This window comes from Labeo rohita, chromosome 13, assembly GCF_022985175.1.
Source record: "Labeo rohita strain BAU-BD-2019 chromosome 13, IGBB_LRoh.1.0, whole genome shotgun sequence".
Taxonomy (NCBI): domain Eukaryota; kingdom Metazoa; phylum Chordata; class Actinopteri; order Cypriniformes; family Cyprinidae; genus Labeo; species Labeo rohita.
In genome coordinates this window covers 26,091,170-26,111,791 of record NC_066881.1, presented here as the reverse complement: position 1 = coordinate 26,111,791, position 20,622 = coordinate 26,091,170, and the positions used below count along the sequence as shown (strand labels likewise).

Genomic DNA, 20,622 nt, shown 5'->3' with positions numbered 1-20,622 from the left:
ACAGTTCTTGTTTTTGCTGTATTTCCACAACAAAAGTAGTTCCAAACAAAGCCACAGAAAAACTGTTTTGCGTCTCTGAGCAACACAGAACATTTTTTCTTTACTGAATCAATCAGTTTTTTGAATGAATCAGTTGAGTGAATGACTCAGTGACTCACTTAAGTGATTTGCCCCCACCGACTGGTGATTTCAGGTTTTTATTTAAAGTATATTTTCCCTTTTTTCTGTCCAAAATCATTTCAAATATCAGTATTCAACGTGTTTGTTTGTCTGTTTTTTAACATCAAAACATTATTTATGCACTTGTAAATGCAGGTTAAATGCATTCATCTAATTGTAAGTAAAATTGTAAGTCTGTGTAAAGTAAAAAATCCCCATAAAAGTAAAAATCTATTTAAACTAGGAAAAGTTCATTTCTGTTACTGCTCCAAACAAACCACTGCACAGAAAATGAAGAAGATCAAAAGGTTTCGGAGTCAGCTGTCCACGGCAGTACCAGCACAATAACATACTCAGCAAAATATTGTCTAACTATCATTAAGTTTCTGTTCTTAGTTGACCACAGGTTTATGGTTTTTCAAAAATTAAGTCTCTCTTGTAATGTTTGAAATTGTCTGAATGTGAAAATCAAGTGATCCTGACGAATGTTGTGTTCCCAAATGCACACTATAAGTGACCTAAAATTGCAGCACATGCAGAGATTGAGTTTATGTGGAGCAGCTTTTACTACAAAACCAACTGCTCCAAGATCCAGAGAACACTGCATCATGAGTTGCTTGCATGTATTTGAACACAGTTCATTATTGACTAAATTGCAGTCTTTTGCTATTTGATAATCGCACTGTATCACAACTTCAGTTTAATTTTAATGAAATGAACAGTCTTTTTATTTGATATAAACCCTACACAACTCTTACTTTCACCCTTAATTCACAGTGGTCGTGTGGAGGCATTCAATGACCTGTTATCTGCTGTAAGGATGCGTGGCCTGAGGGGAGACCCTCTCCTAAGAGACAGCGAGACCCTGATAGACCGATACCACAGCCTGGGGATTCTTTTGGAAAATCAGGCAGAAGTCCACAAGACCCTTGATGATCAAATCGAAACATTCCAAACCAATGCAGAACAGATCAGAGCCTGGATCAGAAATTTAAAGCAAGGACTTGAGTACTTGGGGACAGATACGCCAATGCAAGAAAAACACACTAAGGCTCAGGTGAGTCCCCTAACCCTCATCGTTTGGATTTTTTTGCTGTATTTCGGAGGAACAACTGATCAAACATCTTAATATAGAATAACACTCTTTTTTGTGGGTGTGTGTGTGTGTGTTTTAAGGCTGTTCTTAATCTAAGTCCTGAGGGTGATGCTAAATATGTGGCTCTGAAAGAAGAGAGTGAAGCTTTATGTTCCTATGAGATTTTGGAGAACACCAGAAGACAGGAGCTCAATCAGACCATTGGAAACATTGAAGATGAGTGGAAAAGAGTTCTGGATATGGCTCAACAACTAAAACATCAGGCAGAACTCCAAGACACTCTCTGTAGGGAACTAGAAGATCTACAGGCCCAGGAAGAGAGCATCCAATCCTGGGTGAGAGAACAGCTGCAAATGCTTCGCTCTTTGGGGAAGGACCTTCAACCACATGAAAAACTTAACAAAGTGCAGGTAAAGACAGAGGAAAATGTTTAGTTTTTTATTTGCAGAAATCTCTTCATGGCTCTTAAGTTGTTAGCAATGCACATACTGTGTTAACAGTAATGCCTGTATATCCTCTAGGCTGTCATAGACCTTGGTGATGAAGCGGATTCCAGATTGGCCTGTTTACAGAGTCAAGGACAACGTTTATGTTCTTATAAAGAGCTTGAGAATGAGAGGAGGAGCCACATTGACCAAACCCAGAGAGCAGTAGAGGAGGAGTGGAGGAAAGTGCTACAACTTGCCCAGGAGCTTAAGAACCAGGTCAAGCTTGAGGAATCTCTCTGCAGAGAGTTACAAAATTTCTGTGATCAGGGAGAGGACACTCAATCCTGGATTAGACATCTCAGAGAAACCCTGGATTCCCTTCGTGGGACATCTTCCGTTCAAGAGAGGGTTAATGGAATTGAGGTAATAGAGAGAAAATTAAATGGTGTTTGTACGTGAGAGGCTGTACGTGTTTGTGTGTGAGTAAGACTAATTTATGATAAAATATGATATTGAAAATGGGGCAACTGCTCAGGTTCACTCACAAAATCTAAAGGCATACATTGGATTACATCAGAAAACGAAAAATAGTAGACAACATCTTAAGCATTCAAAATGTAATATGATTTGTACATGAAGTGATGGGACAGGTCTTACTACCTACTTGTGAAAAAGATTTGATGGCTTGCATGAAAGCATGATAAAAAATGATGTTCTTGATAAATATCTTGTTTTTTGTTTTGTTTTTAGGCTCTACTAGCTCATAGATCTGAGGGGGACTATAAACTTTCTGACCTAAAGACCAAGGGAGAGAATCTATATTCCTGTGAAGATCTAGAGGAGGACAAACGTCAGACAATCCACCACACATTACAAAATGTACAGCAAGAGTGGATGGGAGTTTTGATACAGGCTCAGGAACTGAAGAACCAATCAGAAATTGAGGATTCTCTTTGTAAGGACCTTCAGGATCTTCAAGAAGAGGAGGAGAGCACTCAATCTTGGCTCAAAGAGCAGCATCTGAAGATCGAATTCCTTGGTGAAGAGACTCAGTTACAAGAAAGAATGAATGGAGCTCAGGTAAGAGACAAGACTGATATTCAACCTATTCAAAGAAAACAGTCTGACTTACTCGCTGACATGTTTTGTTTACTCTAGGCCATTCTGAACGCTGAATCAGAGGGTGATTACAAGCTAGCCAACCTGAGGAGGAAAGCAGAGGGCTTGTGCTCTCGAAAAGGCCTGGAGGAGAAAAGAAAACAGGAAATCCAGCTGAACCTGAGATCCATTGAAGAAGAATGGAAGAAGGTCCTGGTAAGTGCTCAAGAATTGAAGAACGAGGCTGAGCTCCAGGATTCTCTTGCAAGAGAGCTTCAGAATGTCTATACCCAAGAGGAGAGTACTTGGAACTGGGTGAAGAACCAGAGAGATGGCCTGGACTCACTGGGAAAAAGCACTCATGGCACACAGGAGCAGATTGAGGAGAGACTACGCAAAGCACAAGTAAGTAGTACAATATGGAGAAAAAGAAGCAATGTTAGGTTCTGCTGATGATGTCTGTAGAAAATCCTTATTAAAAGGAGTGAAACTGCATTGCACATGAACAACAAAAAATTGGCAGTCAAAAACAAGCATACCTCTGTCTTTCAGGCAATTGTAAATCTGCACTCTGAGGGCAACTCTAACATTGCAGCCCTGAAAAGAACAGTAGACCATCTTTTCACCCGTGAAGATCTTGGTGAAGATGCAAGACATTTGTTCATTAAGAAAATAAAAAATGTAGAGGAGGAGTGGAAGACAACACTGCAGCAAGCACAGGAACTGCATAGGTTTGATATGACAATTCTGTATTTAAAAAGTAATTGCACAAAGCACTGCTAGATGATTCAGTTAATTGCAAATAATCATATTTATGAATATATTCTGAGCCCATGCAATTGAATAGACATGGCCTATTATGTGCGGATTAGGAAGTATAATTAAATCCATTTTTTATGTGTGTTAAAACAATAGAATTTAGAACTTGAAATGTACATTTCTCATTTTATTTACTCAGTGTATATTAAAATAGAATAAGTAAATATTATTATAAATAATATTCAAAATAACAGCTTTATTATATTATATTATATTATATTACTCCTCATTCTGCAGTCTGCTGAAAAGTGTAGTGGAACGTCTGGTCTCCTGTCAGTGTCAGAAGGAACAGCTTCAGTCTCGTCTGGAGCAGGTGAAACAGCAAACAGCTGCGCTGCCGCGGCATTTCCCCTGGCCTGGTTTAGGGGATCGAAGGCACACATTGGAGCAAGCCAAGAGTTTACTAGACCGTACCAGAGCCCTGACCCCATCTCTGTCTGCTGTGCGAGCGCTCGGTAGGGAGATGAGCCAGCTGACCCGTGATTCCAGCTGGATTGATCCATCCTGGGCCACCATAGAGGAGTGCATACCTGAGTTAATCAAAGAACTGACGGTAAGGTTGTGGAGGTGTGCTGTGCTGAATATTTCTGACTAATCGTGACTAACAGAAACTAGATTTACATGTATGACATTGTTTTTTTATATATTGTGTGCTTGTTTAGGAATTTTGTGTAAATCTCGAAGAGGAAATCCGGAGAGAGCGAGTCTGTGCTCAGTTAGTTGAGCAGCACACTGTAGCACAGGATTGGCTGAGAGAGCAAGTCAAAAATTTCGGTGTTCTGCCCTCTGAACGTCATGGGTTGCAAAGCTCTATTAACACTCTTAAGGTCTGTTTGAATTCCTTGTTATATACTGTATTAACATTTTTAATCGATTGGCAGCTCTAATATATTTTTTATTGTAATTTTGCAGGCTCTTCTTCAGACCATAGACAGGGAGAAGAGAGAAATGAAAGAACTGGATGCTGTTAAAGATTCCCTGTTAAATCTTTGCACTCCAGGAGGTTGTGATGCCCTGACCTTAGAGGTCAGCCATCTTCATGACCTCTGTGTGTCCTCGGAGAAAGAGATGAGGGAACGGTTAGCTGTGTGTGAGGCCAGATTGAGTGACATTGACCTCAGGATTGCTGGCAGGGCACAGATTCTCAGGGAGCAAGCAGAGAGTCTCCTGGATGAGCTGCGTGCTCAGGACCACACTTTAGGATTTCTGGTGGGTAGCCAGAATATCAGCCAGCTACAGGAGAATTGGCATAGCTTCAAGGTATTGTGGGAGAATGTTAAATAATCTATGTTCATTTGGTTTGTTTTGAAACTTTAGAGAGAGTCAATTTAAACCTGATTGTATTTATGTTCTCATAGACATGTGAGAGAGACCTTGAATCTTTAGAGGGCAAAGTTCGTGACCTTGGCCAGGCCCTCCTAATGGTCCCACCAAATGAGGAGCACCCTAGTGATGTCATTTGCACAGTGGACACGGTTACACAGCAGTATTGCAGGTACATACAGATGTATGTTCAGTTTGCTGTTCAAAAATAAGGTGTTTAAATCTAAATCCTGTTTATTTAATTGTAAAATTGACAGTATGTGTGCCCATTATAGTAAAATGTGGTATTATATGTGACCCAGGACCACAAAACCAGTCATAAGGGTAAGTTTTTTTAAATTGAGAGTTATACATCACCTGAATAAATAAGCTTTCCATTTATAATATTTGGCCGAGATACAACTATTTGAAAATCTGGAATCTGAGGGTGCAAAAAAACTGAGAAAATCGCCCTCATTGTCCAAATTAAGTTCTTAGCAATGCGTATAACTAATCAAAAATTAAGTTTTGATATATTTACGGTAGGAAGTTAACAAAATATCTTCATGGAACATGATTGTTACTTAATATCTTGAAGATTTTTGGCATAAAAGAAACATTAATAATTTTGACCCATACAGTGTATTTTTGGCTATTGCTACAAATATACCTGTGCTACTTAAGACTGGTTTTGTGGTCCAGGATCACATATTATAGTGTAATACTTATTTATCAGAAGTGTATTATTGATAATCGTCTTTTTTTCCTCAGTCTGCGGTCGAAACTGTCGGAAAAGCAGAACGACTGCGCAGACAGCACTGTGCACTGTGTGAGACAAGCCTTACAAAACATACAGTCATGGAACCAGACATATGCAAATCCTCCCTGCAGCTCACCCACATCTATGCAGGTCTGTTTGTGTCTTAATTTGCATACATTATGTGAGTACACAACAAAACACTGCACCTGCACCATGCTGGTCCATTTGAACGAGTAAGGTTGCTGTTAGCATTTAAACATGCAACATTTTTACTCCTTAGGCTGTGATTGAAGAAGGCGTGGGACTGCGTAAAAGCCTGCAGGTGGCTCTGTCACATAAAGAACTGCTGAGGGAATGTCTGGGCCCTGACTTGGCTGGCAAACTCGAAAGAGATGGAACGAAAGCACTAAACGAAACTGACACTCAGATGAATGACCTTAAACGGGAGCTTAAGGTGAGTATGACTCGATTCTTTGGGGTGATGCTTCACATTAAATGTCTATTGTTTTAAACAGATGGGTCTGTGTTCAGAATCTAGAGGAAAAGGTGAAGCAGGAAGCTGAGAGGTTGTCACTGGAAGCTCAAAGCATTCAGCTGGATTCACAGGTACAATTTCATAAACACATATTCACATACAAACATATTTCTAGACTTTTGTTGCCATTATGTGCAGTACTATGTACATATGATAAATACCATTTGTAGGTTTCTGCTGTGGCACCATCAACGAATGAGTCTGAACAGTTGGAATTTGTTCCTTCTTCATCACTTATCACGGAGAGGTTTGAAATTACAGATGACACTGAAGAGTCTAAGGTACAGCCATCTGAAAACCTTGACAATGAGATCTCTCTATGTGTAATCTCAAAACATACTGAAACAGAAATTCACACTGCAAGAAAATCAACACCAACATTAGCGACTGACACTGAACAGACTGATGTCAAAACAACTGTAACAATTACCACAGAGATGCTGCCTGAACCAGTAGCAAGAGTATGTGAACCTGCTGTTCCTACAAGCAGCCATGATGCAAATGAAACTGAAAAGCAGAAGTTTGTTTCTGTTGGTTTGGAAACAAAACCTGATAATGATGAAAAGATGCCCATTTCCTCATCTCCAGTCGTCCACAGCTTGGAAACCACAGTGCAAGGCACAGATGTGGAATTCCACAGCACTGAGGGACAAGAAAGTCAGCTGTCTATTGTTGTTGTGTGTTCAGACTCTATTGCTGATAGAGTGGAGGGTGAGAAAATTGAAGCAGTGACTGCAGAGCCAGATAAAGAGAAAGATGAACCATATATTTCACATTCTCAAGAGGAACCTTTTGGAGAAAGTGAAGCACAAACCAAAAAGGTTGCTGCATTCATTTTAGATTTAGATACAGTGCACATAGAGGGTGTGGACACACCCTCCCACACACCCACAGATCATGCAACAGTGAAGGCGACACTCAGCAAACAAGATAATGAAGCACTGTCCCCTCCAGAAGCTATTTCTGAAGTAGCCACAGAACCAACTGGCATCCTGTCTTCTCTTAATGAGCCAAGTATGCTGAATGTTTTAGAAACTAGTTCAACAATAGAACCAGAACAGTCAGAGCTCATCGATATAGACACTAATGGACCAGTGCAAAAAACAGCAGGTCCACTAGCTGAAACACAAGGTAGTGGAGACTCTGCTTCCAGAGGTGTTGGAACATTTTCTTGGAACAATGGACCAAATGCTGCAATTGCTGACAGAGAGAGCAACTGGACTACAAATAATGGTCCGCGTGAAATCCAACGGCGATATATTATTCTAGACTTCCCTGAGGAGGTGGAAATGCAGAGACATCATGCTCATGAAGCTACTCTTTTCAGGGAACCCAGTGAGACACAGATTCAGGGATTAGAAAGTTCAGTGTCAGAAAGAATGGAGACAGAATGTGATGCTAAAACAGAAACAGGGGTTATAACCAGCACAAACAGAGGTTTAGAAGCATCAGAACAATCTGAACTGGTTGAAGCAAACCAAAACCTACCATCAAGGCAAGTTGGAGACGTCATGCATTTCATTGTAGAAGAAGATACAAAGAAGACCCCATCAGGTAATAAAACACAGTTAATAGAATCTGATCTTAAAAATGAGGTAGAAACTGAGGTCCAAACAAAGAAAGTGCATGTCTCAACAACAGTAGAGGAGAAACCTGAAGGTGAAGAAACCATTGAAGCACAATCCAAAGAAAGTCAACCTAAACTGACACCTTCAATCAAGCTTCTGATTGACTGGGACACTGAGATACAACCTGAAAGAATAATTGGGTCACTGACACCAGAGGAGAAACCTGAAGTTGGAGAGGCCACAGATATCATTGTAGAAGAAGAGATGGACAAGACCCCATCAGGTGAAAAAGCACAATTTATAGAATCTGAACCAAAAATGATGCCACCAGTCAGGCGAGGAAATGACAGTAAAACTGATGCCCAGTCAAACAAGGTAAATGTCTCAACACAAAAAGAGACAGCTGAAGATGAAGAGGCCATGGAAGTCATTGCAGAAGAGACAAAGACAACCCCATCAGATGATAAAGCACAGTGCATAGAGGCTAAATCTGAACTGACACCTTCAATCAACCAACAGAATGACCAGAAAACTGAAGTCCAGTCAGAGAAGGTGGATGTATTTCCAGAGAAGAAAACTGAATGTGAAGAAGCCATGCATGTCAGTGATGAACAGAATGACTTGGACACTGAGGTTCAATCTGAAAGAATTAATGTCTTACTGACACCAGAGGAAAAACATGAAGGTGGAGACACCGCATATGTCATTGTAGAAGAAGAGACAACCAAGACCCCATCGGATGAAAAAGCACATTCTATAGAAGCCGAAACTAAACCAACGGCACCAGTCAGAAGACGAAATGAGGGTGAAACTAAGGTCCAAGTAGACAAGTTGGATGTGACACCAACACCTCCCACCAGACGACGTAAAGATGATAGGTTATCTTTAAATATTGAATCACAGATAGAAGGAGAAGTTCTTCCCACCCCACCAAGCAGAAGACGTAGAGAGAAAATGGGAAGTGAGAGGTTTTCACTTGATATAGAGTTCCAACCTACACCACCGGCAAGACGACGTAAAGAAAAAGAAGATAGTAGTTTATCCCTCAATCTGGAGACCCTACCCACACCACCAGCAAGACGGCGTAAAGAAAAAGAAGGTAGTACTTTATCGCTCAATCTGGAGACCCTACCCACACCACCAGCAAGACGTCGTAAAGAAAAAGAAGATAGAAGATTATCGCTCAATCTGGACACCCAACCCACTCCACCAGCAAGACGACGTAAAGAAAAAGAAGATAGTAGTTTATCACTCAATCTGGACACTCAACCAACACCACCAGCAAGACGGCGTAAAGAAAAAGAAGATAGTAGATTATCGCTTGATCTGGAGACCCAACCAACACCACCAGCAAGACGACGTAAAGAGAAAGGTGAAGATGAAAGATTATCAGTTGATCTGGAGCCTCAACCAACTCCACCATCAAGAAGACACAAGGATAAGCCAGAGAGTGACGTGTTATTTTACAGTGCTGAATTAGAAAAAAGTGATAATCAGCAAAACAGGGAACATAAAGACAGAGAAGAGGGCACTGTTAAACCAACTCCACCAGTCAGACGCAAAATTAGTCAGGTAGAAAGCAATGTGACAGTTTGCAAAAACCAAGAAGAGAAAGAGACTTTTATGAAACCCACACCACCAACAAGAAGAAAAGATAGCAAAGTTGAGGAAATCATCGCAGGTGCTTCTAAACTCAAAGAAGATATAAGCATACATAAACCAGCTCCACCTCTGAGGCGAAAAGACAGCCGAGCAGAAACTGAGATGGTTTCAAGCACTCCTAAAAGTCAACCTGAGGAAGTCCTACCAACTCCACCAACCAGGCAAAAGAAAGATCAAGTAGAAACTGAAAGAGTTTCATTAATGCTAGATGAACCACAGGTCATACCAACTCCAACAACCAGCAACAAAGAAAGTTCAGGGAATGAAAAGGTTTCTGTACTTGAAGTGAAAACAATAACTAAACAGGAAGATAAAGAGGGGTGTGACACAAAGACATTGTTTGGTCAAGAGCAGCAAAAGGAGGAGCAGGACTCTGATACCTTGGCTCCTAAAAGTCAACCTCAGGAAGCCCTACCAACTCCACCAAGCAGGCGAAAGAAAGATCAAATAGAAGCTGACAGAATTCCATTAATTCCAGAACAGCCACAGATCATATCAGCTCCAACAACCAGTGATAAAGAAAGTTCAGGGAATGAAAAGGTTTCTGTACTTGAATTAAAGACTGATCTTGAGACAATAACTAAACAGGAAGATAAAGAAGAGTGTGACACAACATTATTGGTTGGTCAGGAGCAGCAGAAGGAGAAGGACTCTAATATCTTGGCTCCTAAAAGGCAACCTGAGGAAGTCCTACCAACTCCACCAACCAGGCGAAAGAAAGATCAAGTAGAAGCTGATAAAGCTCCATCAATGCCAGAAGAGACACAGATAAAACCAACTCCAGCAACCAGTGACAAAGAAAGTTCAGGTAAAGAAAAGGTTTCTGTGAGTTCAAGACTGAAAGTAGAAACTGATGTTGAAGCAATAACTAAACAGGAAGATAAAGAGGAGTGTTACACAAAGTCACTGGTTGCTCAGGAGCAGCAAAAGGAGGGGCAGGACTCTGGTACTTGGGCTCTTAAAAGTCAGCCTGAGGAAGTCCTACCAACTCCACCAACCAGGCGAAAGAAAAATCAAGAAGAAGGTGAAAGAGTTCCATTAACGCCAGAAGCGCCACCAGTCATCCCAACTCCAACAACCAGCGACAAAGAAACTTCAGAGAATGAAAAGGTTTCTGTGAGTTCAAAACTAGAAGTAGAAACTGATGTTGCAGAAATAACTAAACAGGAAGATAAAGAGGAGTGTGACACAAAGTCACTTGCTCAGGAGGAGCAAAAGGAGGGGCAGGACTCTGGTTCTTTGGCTCTTAAAAGTCAACCTGAGGAAGTCCTACCAACTCCACCAACCAGGCGAAAGAAAAATCAAGAAGAAGGTGAAAGAGTTCCATTAACGCCAGAAGCGCCACCAGTCATCCCAACTCCAACAACCAGCGACAAAGAAACTTCAGAGAATGAAAAGGTTTCTGTGAGTTCAAAACTAGAAGTAGAAACTGATGTTGCAGAAATAACTAAACAGGAAGATAAAGAGGAGTGTGACACAAAGTCACTTGCTCAGGAGGAGCAAAAGGAGGGGCAGGACTCTGGTTCTTTGGCTCTTAAAAGTCAACCTGAGGAAGTCCTACCAACTCCACCAACCAGGCGAAAGAAACATCAAGGAGAAGGTGAAAGAGTTCCATTATTGCCAGAAGCGCTACCGGTCATCCCAACTCCAGCAACCAGCGACAAAGAAAGTACAGGGAATGAAAAGGTTTCTGTACTTGAAGTGGAAACTGATGTTGGGGCAATAACTAAACAGAAAGATAAAGAGGAGTGGGTCACAAAGTCATTGGTTGGTCAGGAGCAGCAAGAGGATGGGCAGGACTCTGATACCTTGGCTCCTAAATGTCAACCTGAGGAAGTCCTACCAACTCCACCAACCAGGCAAAAGAAAGAACAAATAGAAACCGATGGAGTTCCTTTAATGCCAGAAGAGCCACCGATCATACCAACTCCAGCAACCAGCAACAAAGAAAGTTCAGGGAATGAAAAGGTTTCTGTACTTGAAGTGGAAACTGATGTTGGGGCAATAACTAAACAGAAAGATAAAGAGGAGTGTGTCACAAAGTCATTGGATGGTCAGGAGCAGCAAAAGGACAGGCAGGACTCTGATACCTTGGCTCCTAAATGTCAACCTGAGGAAGTCCTACCAACTCCACCAACCAGGCAAAAGAAAGAACAAATAGAAACCGATGGAGTTCCTTTAATGCCAGAAGAGCCACCGATCATACCAACTCCAGCAACCAGCAACAAAGAAAGTTCAGGGAATGAAAAGGTTTCTGTACTTGAAGTGGAAACTGATGTTGGGGCAATAACTAAACAGAAAGATAAAGAGGAGTGTGTCACAAAGTCATTGGATGGTCAGGAGCAGCAAAAGGACAGGCAGGACTCTGATACCTTGGCTCCTAAAAGACAACCTGAGAAAGTCCTACCAACTCCACCAAGCAGGCGAAAGAAAGATCAAATAGAAGCTGATAGAGCTTCATCAATGCCAGAAGAGCCACAGATCATACCAACTCCAGCCACCAGCGACAAAGGAACTTTAGGGAATAAAAAGGTTTTTGTACTTGAAGTGGAAACTGATGTTGAGGCAATACCTAAAGAGGAAGATAAAGAGGAGTTTGACACAAAGTCATTGGTTGGTCAGGAGCAGCAAAAAGAGGGGCAGGACTTTGATACCTTGGCTCCTAAAAGTCAACCTGAGGAAGTCCTGCCAACTCCACCATCCAGGCGAAAGAAAGATCAAACAGAAGCCGACAGAGTTCCATTAATGCCAGAAAAGCCACAAGTCATACCAACTCCAACAACCAGCAACAAAGAAAGTTCAGGGAATGAAAAGGTTTCTGTACTTGAAGTTGAAACTGATGTTGAGACAATAACTAAACAGCAAGATAAAGAAGCGCATGTCACAAAGTCATTGGTTGGTCAGGAGCAGCAAAAGGAGGGGCAGGACTCTGATACCTTGGTACCTAAAAGTCAACCTGAGGAAGTCCTACCAACTCCACCAACTAGGCAAAAGAAAGATCAAATAGAGGCTGATAAAGTTCCATTGATGCTAGATGAGCCACAGGTCATACCAACTCCAACAACCAGTGACAAAGAAAGTTCGGGGAATGAAAAGGTTTCTGTACTTGAGGTGGAAACTGATGTTGAGGAAATAGCTAAACAGGAAGATAAAGAGGAGTATGACACAAAGTCATTGGTGGGTCAGGAGCAGCAAAAGGAGGGGAAGGACTCTGATACCTTGGTCCCAGAACCCAGTGTAATCAGTCACACAGAGAGCATCAGTGTGATGCAGGTAACTTTAATGTGCATGATTCCACCAAAGGAACAAACGTGCATGAAGCATGATTGTGTGATATCTGCATACTGGACTGAATGGAAGTATTCAACTGAGGATGTGCGCTTTCAGAGCGAAAAATTAAGTGTCCTTAACATCATGATATTTGCTTTGCAGGGTGAAATTAATACCCTTTTTTTGCAACAGTCCAGCTGTCACTCTGATGAAAAAAAAAAAAAACAGTCTTCTAACAATGTTTCCATTAACACCTGTGGCTCCTGAATAACCCTCCTGTTTGTATCTTTATATGTTGCTGTGGGTCTGAGTGCCTTTCCACAGAAAAAAAAACTATCACATTCAGCTACATGCATATACTGTAGTCTTTACTGCCTTTTATCAGTAAATATAGACTTCTATCATACTTTTAATATTGTCAGGGTCACAGGAAGGATATCATTTTCTTTCTTATGCCACTGTGAGGTTGGGGATGGCTTTCTGAGTTTCATTTTGTGTTTTTGTTTGTTTGTTTGTTTTTTACCCATGATTGAGTTTGCTTGAATTTACTTTGTTAACTAGTTAGCAGCTAGTTTACTCTGCTAATCTTTATGTGTTGCAACCACAGGATCAAGATGTGGATGTGTCTCCCCAAGTTGTTCTTGGGCCTGAAACCACTGAGATTCAAGTAGAGGAAGAGTGGGAGCCAGAGGGACCCACAATGAAGGATATCTTCATGGAGATCAAAAAAATGACTGAAAAGGGGCCAAAAAGTGTTCTCATGGAGGTAATGAAATTAAAAATACTGCAAACGATTTAAACAGTGTCAAGACATTAGTTTAGAATAAACATAAATAAAAATTACATGTGCATTATGTAAGATGTTCTTTCAGAATGCTTTTATTTTTTAGGGTATGCCACATGAAAGTACCAAGAAACTTCTTGACACTTCTAGCACTGATCTTGAAGCTCGGTTAAAAAGACTAGTGTTCCATTTACTGGACCTTCGAACTTGCCCAGCTGCTCTGAACTCCATAGACATGGCCAAACAACTGGAGCAGGCTGAGGTAGGACAACATATTTCTGATTGTTCAATAGCCTATAACCTATTTGATATGTACAGGTAGTGCTGTTAAATTTGTCAAACAATTATTCTATTAGAATCCTGAATTATGGTTGGAGCTGAGCTCATTCAGTACTTGTACTGTTATGTTTTTTTAGGAATGTAGAAGATGTGCCCAGAGCCAGGTGTCTATGCTGTCTAGGCAAGGCCAGACTAATGGAGACATTGGAAGTGGCACTAATGGCACAGTTCATGAGACTGAAGGCATGCAACAGCTGAGTGCCCAGTGGAGTGCAGCTTTGTGGGATGCAGCAAGCTCTGTTCACTCCAAGGAAGCTCAACTACAGATGGTTGCAGATTTCGACAGACAGAACCAGAAAGTCAAAGCTATTTTGGAGAGTCTCAAAATTCAGCGTCTGACACTGAGAGCGTATGTATTTACTATTAAGCAAGTTGTTTCTGTACTTATCACATTAAACACTGGGAAAGTTTATTGTTGCACTGGTTGTAAGAATGTGAAGATCCATAAATGTATCTTTTATATCTCTAGCTCTCCAGCTGTGAGCAGTTTTTCTGAGGAGGAAAGGTTGCGCTCTTTCTTGAGAAACATGGAGCAGGAAAGAACAGCTCTCGGTGAGTTAATTCAGATTCATGCAAAACTGTCCCCCCACCTCAGTGTGCCTGAAAGACAAGCAGTGGAAATACAGCAAAACAACTTGCAAAGCCAGTGGAGGGCACTGAAGAAGGATGCAGAGATTGCTCTTAATATGGTTAATGTTTATGCTAAGGAAAGCAGCAGCCTTATCCAAGAGATCAGTTCCTTAAAAGACCATCTCGAGAACATTCAGAAGACCTTGGATGCATTGAAATCCTCACCAGTTTTATGGGATGGCAAGAGAGCTCAAGAGGTTATGAATTTAAATGCCGATCTCACTTCCACCCATCAGCATTACCTCTACCTTCAGCAGACCTCTGAGGCACTTGCCCAGGAATTCCAATTTGAGGCAGAGACATCCAGCATAGAGCAGGACCTTCAGCTTATAAAAGATCAGCTGGATCAGATGGGTGAGCAGTTAGCAGCTGCAACTCCTAGTAGCAGCAACCCAACATTAAGTAAAATCGTAAAGGTGATAACAGATGCTCTGGCTTGGGCCAAGCAGACAGAATGTGATGTCAAAGGACGACAGAAAAAAGTGTCTTTGCTTCCAGAAGAGGTCCATCGACAGATTAAAGATTTGAAGAAACTGCAGTCTGAAATGAGCTCCAAGCAATCCCAGCTGAAAGCATTGGTTGAGGAAGTCACCATGCTGATTTGTGACTTAGATGAGGCTGATGTTTCGATGGTAACCTCATCTTTGAAGGTTCTAGAGAATTTGTCCAAGTCAACAGCGGGAAAACTGGCTGAGGCAGTTCGCAAGATGGAGTCAGGACTTCAGACCCGGGAGAAGATGTCAGAGCAGATAGCAGATGTTGATTCCTGGGTGGTTGGACATCTCCAGAAAGAAGCTTTGAGGAGAGAGGATTATCAAAGTTTAAATTTGGCTGACCTGGATCGCAGGTTGAGGCAGATCCAGGACATTCTTGGAGAGGCCGAAAAGCAGACTGCTGTCACTGAAGCCCTTCTGATGAAAAGCAGAGACATTGCATCAGAGCTAAGCGTCTCAGAGAGTGCTCAGCTCTATGAGAAACTCAGCAACCTTCAAGAGGACATCAAGGGTATTGTTATCTATGAGAAAGCATGTTCTCAGAAAATTACGGATGTCATACAGAACCAGGAATCCTCTCGGAGGAAGGTGTCATCTCTTGAGAACAGCTTGAGACAAATGTTAGTTGAAGTAAAAAGACACAGGTTTCCTGTTACCAAGGACACCCTCTCTGTTATCGAACCCTTCAAACAGATGCTTGTGGAGCGCAAATCTCAGGTTGAGCAGGTCAGTCCTTGTGCAGAGGATAAGCGAAGAGAGCTGTTGTGTGTTATTATTGAACTGTATCACAAAATGATTTATTTGGATCTCAAATCACAAGCTCATGAAAGGTACTTGAGCCTCAGTCGATGCCTTGAAGATGTCAAGGAGGAAATGGAGGCTCAGATCCCAAAGACCAAAGATGAGAGCATCAGCAAAGAGGAACGCTACAGAGCCTGTCAGGCCTTACTGATCCAAATCTCTTTAATAAAACTCTTGTGTGAGGAAACAATGGATGAACTGCAGGAAATCACAGCAGATCTATATCCATCTCAAATCTCTGCTGAGCAAACAAGGTTCCAACAAATCCTGGAAAGTCTCAAAACCTCAGAAATGGCAGTGAATAATAATCTTCAGATATTGGAAAGGGATCTGCTAAAACATATTCACTATCCGTCAGAAAGAAGAGTACTTCAGAAATTCCTCAAAGACACTAAGGAGGAGCTGGAAAAGCCTTGTAGGGTTGACCCAAAAGAGGCAGTGATTGAAAAACAACTAAGGAAATGCCTTGTGCTCAGAAAGAGCATAGAATCTAGAATGCGAGTGCTTGAGTTTCTCGAAAAAAAGACAGGAGATCAACCTCCACAAGACTCCAAACAGCTTACTTGCTTGAAGGATATGGTTTTGGAAAAGTGTGATCAACAAATGGTGAGTTTAGTCTGTGTTTCATCTTTGACGTTTGTTTTATTGATCTTTTCTTTTTGGTGCAAATGTTTAGAAACATCATATACAGAATCTATACATTTAAGCCAATGTCAATGAAGATTTCTACTCTCTTTTCAGGAGAGCCTAACTAAAGCTAAAGAACTGTTGAGGAACTACACCAAAGCAGTGATTGATACCATTCGGCTCCTCCAAAGAGCTGCATTAGTTCTCCTTCCCTCAATCTGCTCTGCTAGAAGCTGCTCAGAAAGACTCAAAGACGCACAGCACACCTTACTGAACCTGGACACAGAGTTCCAGTCACATGTTTCACAGCTTGAAGCCCCACAACATCCCTGCTTCAAGCCACAGCAGATTGAATTTCTACACACTGAGGTTCTAGGCAAGCTCCTCGTCAGGTTATCGACCCTCAAGGCTCAGGCTCAAATTCATGTGGAATCTTTGAAGAGGTACATACAGTAGTTTGAATCCGTATTATACTGGATAAGAACTTTTTCCTGAGAGTAAAAGGTCAAAATCACTAATCAAGATACATAATTACTGTTAAAGGTATAGTTCACCCAAAAATGAAAATTCTGTCTATTCTGTCTATTCCAAACCTGTAAGATCTTTGTTCATCTTTGGAACACAAATTAAGATATTTCAGATGAAATCTAAGAGCTTTCTGACCCTGCATAGACAGCAATGCAACTACATGTAAAAGTTCAAGGCCCAAAAAATGTAGTAAGGACATCAATAAAATAGCCCATGTGACATCAGTGGTTCAATCTTAATTTTATAAAGCTACAAGAGTACTTTTTGTGCGCAAAGAAAGCAAAAATAATGATTTTATTCAACAATTTCTCCTCTTCCCTGTCAGTCTTTGACGTGTGTCTTTCAAAGTACCACGTATGGTGGCAGAATGCTCTCGGTTTACATAAAAAATATGAGGGTTATTAATTAATGACAGAATTTTCATTTTTGGGTGAACTCTTTAACCACAATATACTCACTATGCTTGTCAAATCTTTATGAAAAATTATCATATTCTGTCATCAAATTACAAATGACCCATGTTGAAATTAACCAATTTCTTGTCCATAACAAGGTGTGTTGAGTGCCAGAAACATTCTCGTAAATGCTACGAGGAACTCTGCCAGCAAGTAAGAGACTTAGAAACATTGCTGTCACAGTGTGCTTCCAAAAAAATGACTTCACACAAAGACTGCAAAGACCAGCAAGAGAATCTCAAGGTAAAGTAAAATAAAACCCTTTCTTGTAGAAAGACTGGCATTTGTTAGCATTAGCTCCCCTTATGACCTAAAGATCTGCATCATTTATCTCTGTTTTACCAACAGATGTAATGGGATACATATGGTTTTGCTGGAAGGCTAGTATATTTAAACATATTCCTCACCTTTTTAGGCTCTAGTGGAAGATGTTACCATGCTTCCTGGAAAACTGGAGCATCTGAGAGAGTGGTGTTCACTGTACGGGTGCAGAGCAAACAGGGAGGATGCCGTGAGCGCTATCTGGGGTCAGGTGGCAAGACTGCAGCGCTGTGGCAATGATCTGCAGACACGCTCAGAACAAATGGAAGCAGAGTGGAGCAGTGTCACAAGGAGTGTAAGTGCCATGGGTATTTTACCTTCTGTATAGCAACATGCATGTGAAATAACAATGAAACTCATTTTGGCATACACTATGACAGACTATTGTGCAGATAAGAAAAACTGAGCTTGTTTTTCTTTACTGTCTTTCTTCAGGTGGGGCAGGCAGCCACTGTGTTGGAACAGGTGGATGCGGAACTTCCAGATAGCAGCAGAGAGAATCTGACTAGCAATGAGCTGCAGGAACTGCTGCTATTCTGGTCCCAGTACCAGGACAGACTGGACTGTGAACACAGAGCTCTCTCTGCCTTGGAATTAAGAGCTGCAAGGTTGCTTGGTGTTCCCCCTCACCTGGAACAGGCCCCACCCATCGAGCTGTGCCAAGAGCTTCGAACCTTGCAAGAGCGTTACCATAGGTTAGGCATCAATCTAATTGTCTTTATTTTATATATATCCTGTTTTAAGGCTATGGTTTTCTCAAAACATAAATTTCTTTTGGCCAATATTTCCTATTGTGGACTCCATGCCCCAATGGTCCACTTGTTAATTCCAAATCAGTGGGCTTACTGACTAAAGTAGGTCAACATTGGATGCCAACATCCCATCCCAGAGAGGCCAAGTGAGACCATACATACTTGGGACTATTAAACTGCAAATAGGCTTAGTTAAATACTTGAATAATATTTACATTTACATGTATTTTATGTTGAACAAGACCATACTGATGTATGGATTCTAGGATGTTTATAAGTTTTTTTCCGTGTGCCTTTTAGCATTCATTTTGCAGTATGGACTTGGCTTGAGAGTTTAACATGTCTTTTAACTTGCGTGTCCTGCAGTCTAAAGGAACGGAGCTCTCAGGGTCTGAGAGCAGTAAGAACAGAGGTGGAGGAGAGGGAACGAGTGCAGGAGCAGCTGGAGGGAGTCAGAGAATGGCTGGAATCTGCTGTCTCTCTCCTCGCTGTACTGGAGCATGAGCCCAGCAAGAAACAACTACAGGTTAGTCACTGGTCTGCATGATGAACTGTATGAATAATACCTCTCACCCATGAATAATTTCTCCACCTTTTCATGTTGGGAGTAACTTGTTGACACAACTAACCTGGCTACATTTTGTCAGTAGGCATGACAAATCATCTGCTTTCAAAACTGTGTCGCTTTTTTAAGTGCGGTATAGCAGCAACAGTTCCTGTGTCAATCTTAATTGTTCTTGTACTAGGTAAATGTTTGGGTATTTTTGTAGTGTAGATAGGTTTTCAAAAAAATAGACTGACATATTCAATATGCCCAAGACTTAACAGATCTCATGACATACTATGGTCCAGATTTACTATTTTAACGCAAACTGTCTTCTGGTGTTAAAATAGTACTGTCAGGATTTACTAAAGATGCGCAGCATAGAATTAGCACCTGAAAGGCGTGGACACAGTTATTTTTGCGCCTGACCTTATTGAATATGCATTTGTAGTAGTTTCTTTTGTGAACTAGTCCTAGATTTTTGACTCAAAATCTATATCTAAATCAGTGCAGTACAATTTACTAGACTCTCTAGGTCCATAATTATTAAAAATGTTTTACATTTGCATTTGGACAGCTATAACAAGGACATTCAATAATATGGTCTTTATATAGTGTACCTAAGTGCCTATAAATCCTTAAAGAAAGCTCAAAACTTAACAAAACTGAAGCAACTGATGCATCATGTAAACAAGCATGCAATATTTTAAACATCAAATTACTGGTGTTTGCACCATTATTTAACACCCAAAAAAAGCATGTCTTAAAGCAAGCGGTAATTTGCGCTGCTCTTGGTAGATTGCGCTGGTCATTATGGAAATTGGAATCTGTCTGCATCTCTGTTTTTTTATATGCGCATTGTCAGTAAATCCAATACAAATTTTCCCCTCCAATGGAATTGCGCTCTAACACTAATTTGCCCTGTTTAGTAAATCTGGCCCTAGAAGAGCAAAGCACACAAAGGTGCAGATGCATACTGAAATTATATGATGTTTTATTGTTCAGTATTGGTTGTCCCAGCTAGGCTCTTCCGAATGACAAGCAGTTTGTATAAATGGAAACCAAGCAATCAACAAAATATCCTTTTGTTTGTAGCTTAAACATGGCTGTCGCTGGTTAAGACAAGCTTTTATTTGCTTGCGCTTTATGTCTAGTTAGAACACTGTGTGAGGGAGAGAGTGACTGTGTGTTGTGCTGAATAGGCTGTTCTATCCAATCAGCTCAAACACACACACTCTTAAAGATTCAAAGACTTTTTAAAAGTTATTCTTTCTCAAATACACACACACTGCTGTAGTTTTTCTCTCTCATTATCTCTTTACCACACACACACACGCAGAGATGAGAAGGCTCTGTGTTAGCATTCTGGTTAAATAGCTGAGTCATGTCCAACATTCCCACACAATTTCTTTTCACTGTTTCAGATACACACACACTCTTTCTCTCGTTTTCTCTTTCACTCTCACAAGCAAACACTTGTGAATCAGTACCCTCCAAACACACACACCTGTAAGTGGATCCTGGTCTGAACCCAACATCAGTAATGATGTCAGCTAATGCACCCTCTATCTCTCTCTCATACACAGTCAATTCACTTTTCTTGAAAGTGTCTTGAATAAAGCAGAATGGGTAGGAATGAGCATAAAATAT

The 20,622-nt window shown here is 41.0% G+C and overlaps 1 protein-coding gene across 1 annotated transcript in view; it reads left to right on the top strand.

The window, feature by feature from the left end:
- Positions 1 to 20,622, top strand: part of syne2b (spectrin repeat containing, nuclear envelope 2b) — a 110,687-nt gene that overhangs the window by 29,769 nt on the left and 60,296 nt on the right. The window contains exons 44-66 of the mRNA XM_051126532.1: positions 937 to 1,216; positions 1,336 to 1,665; positions 1,777 to 2,106; positions 2,434 to 2,763; positions 2,842 to 3,186; positions 3,334 to 3,512; positions 3,838 to 4,153; positions 4,263 to 4,427; positions 4,513 to 4,860; positions 4,959 to 5,095; positions 5,674 to 5,812; positions 5,943 to 6,116; positions 6,194 to 6,268; positions 6,368 to 12,700; positions 13,305 to 13,463; positions 13,588 to 13,743; positions 13,898 to 14,169; positions 14,290 to 16,351; positions 16,487 to 16,815; positions 17,454 to 17,598; positions 17,771 to 17,971; positions 18,112 to 18,371; positions 18,795 to 18,954. Coding sequence (XP_050982489.1) covers positions 937 to 1,216; positions 1,336 to 1,665; positions 1,777 to 2,106; positions 2,434 to 2,763; positions 2,842 to 3,186; positions 3,334 to 3,512; positions 3,838 to 4,153; positions 4,263 to 4,427; positions 4,513 to 4,860; positions 4,959 to 5,095; positions 5,674 to 5,812; positions 5,943 to 6,116; positions 6,194 to 6,268; positions 6,368 to 12,700; positions 13,305 to 13,463; positions 13,588 to 13,743; positions 13,898 to 14,169; positions 14,290 to 16,351; positions 16,487 to 16,815; positions 17,454 to 17,598; positions 17,771 to 17,971; positions 18,112 to 18,371; positions 18,795 to 18,954 — 13,225 coding nt within the window. The remainder of the gene's footprint in view (positions 1 to 936; positions 1,217 to 1,335; positions 1,666 to 1,776; positions 2,107 to 2,433; positions 2,764 to 2,841; positions 3,187 to 3,333; positions 3,513 to 3,837; positions 4,154 to 4,262; positions 4,428 to 4,512; positions 4,861 to 4,958; positions 5,096 to 5,673; positions 5,813 to 5,942; positions 6,117 to 6,193; positions 6,269 to 6,367; positions 12,701 to 13,304; positions 13,464 to 13,587; positions 13,744 to 13,897; positions 14,170 to 14,289; positions 16,352 to 16,486; positions 16,816 to 17,453; positions 17,599 to 17,770; positions 17,972 to 18,111; positions 18,372 to 18,794; positions 18,955 to 20,622) is intronic.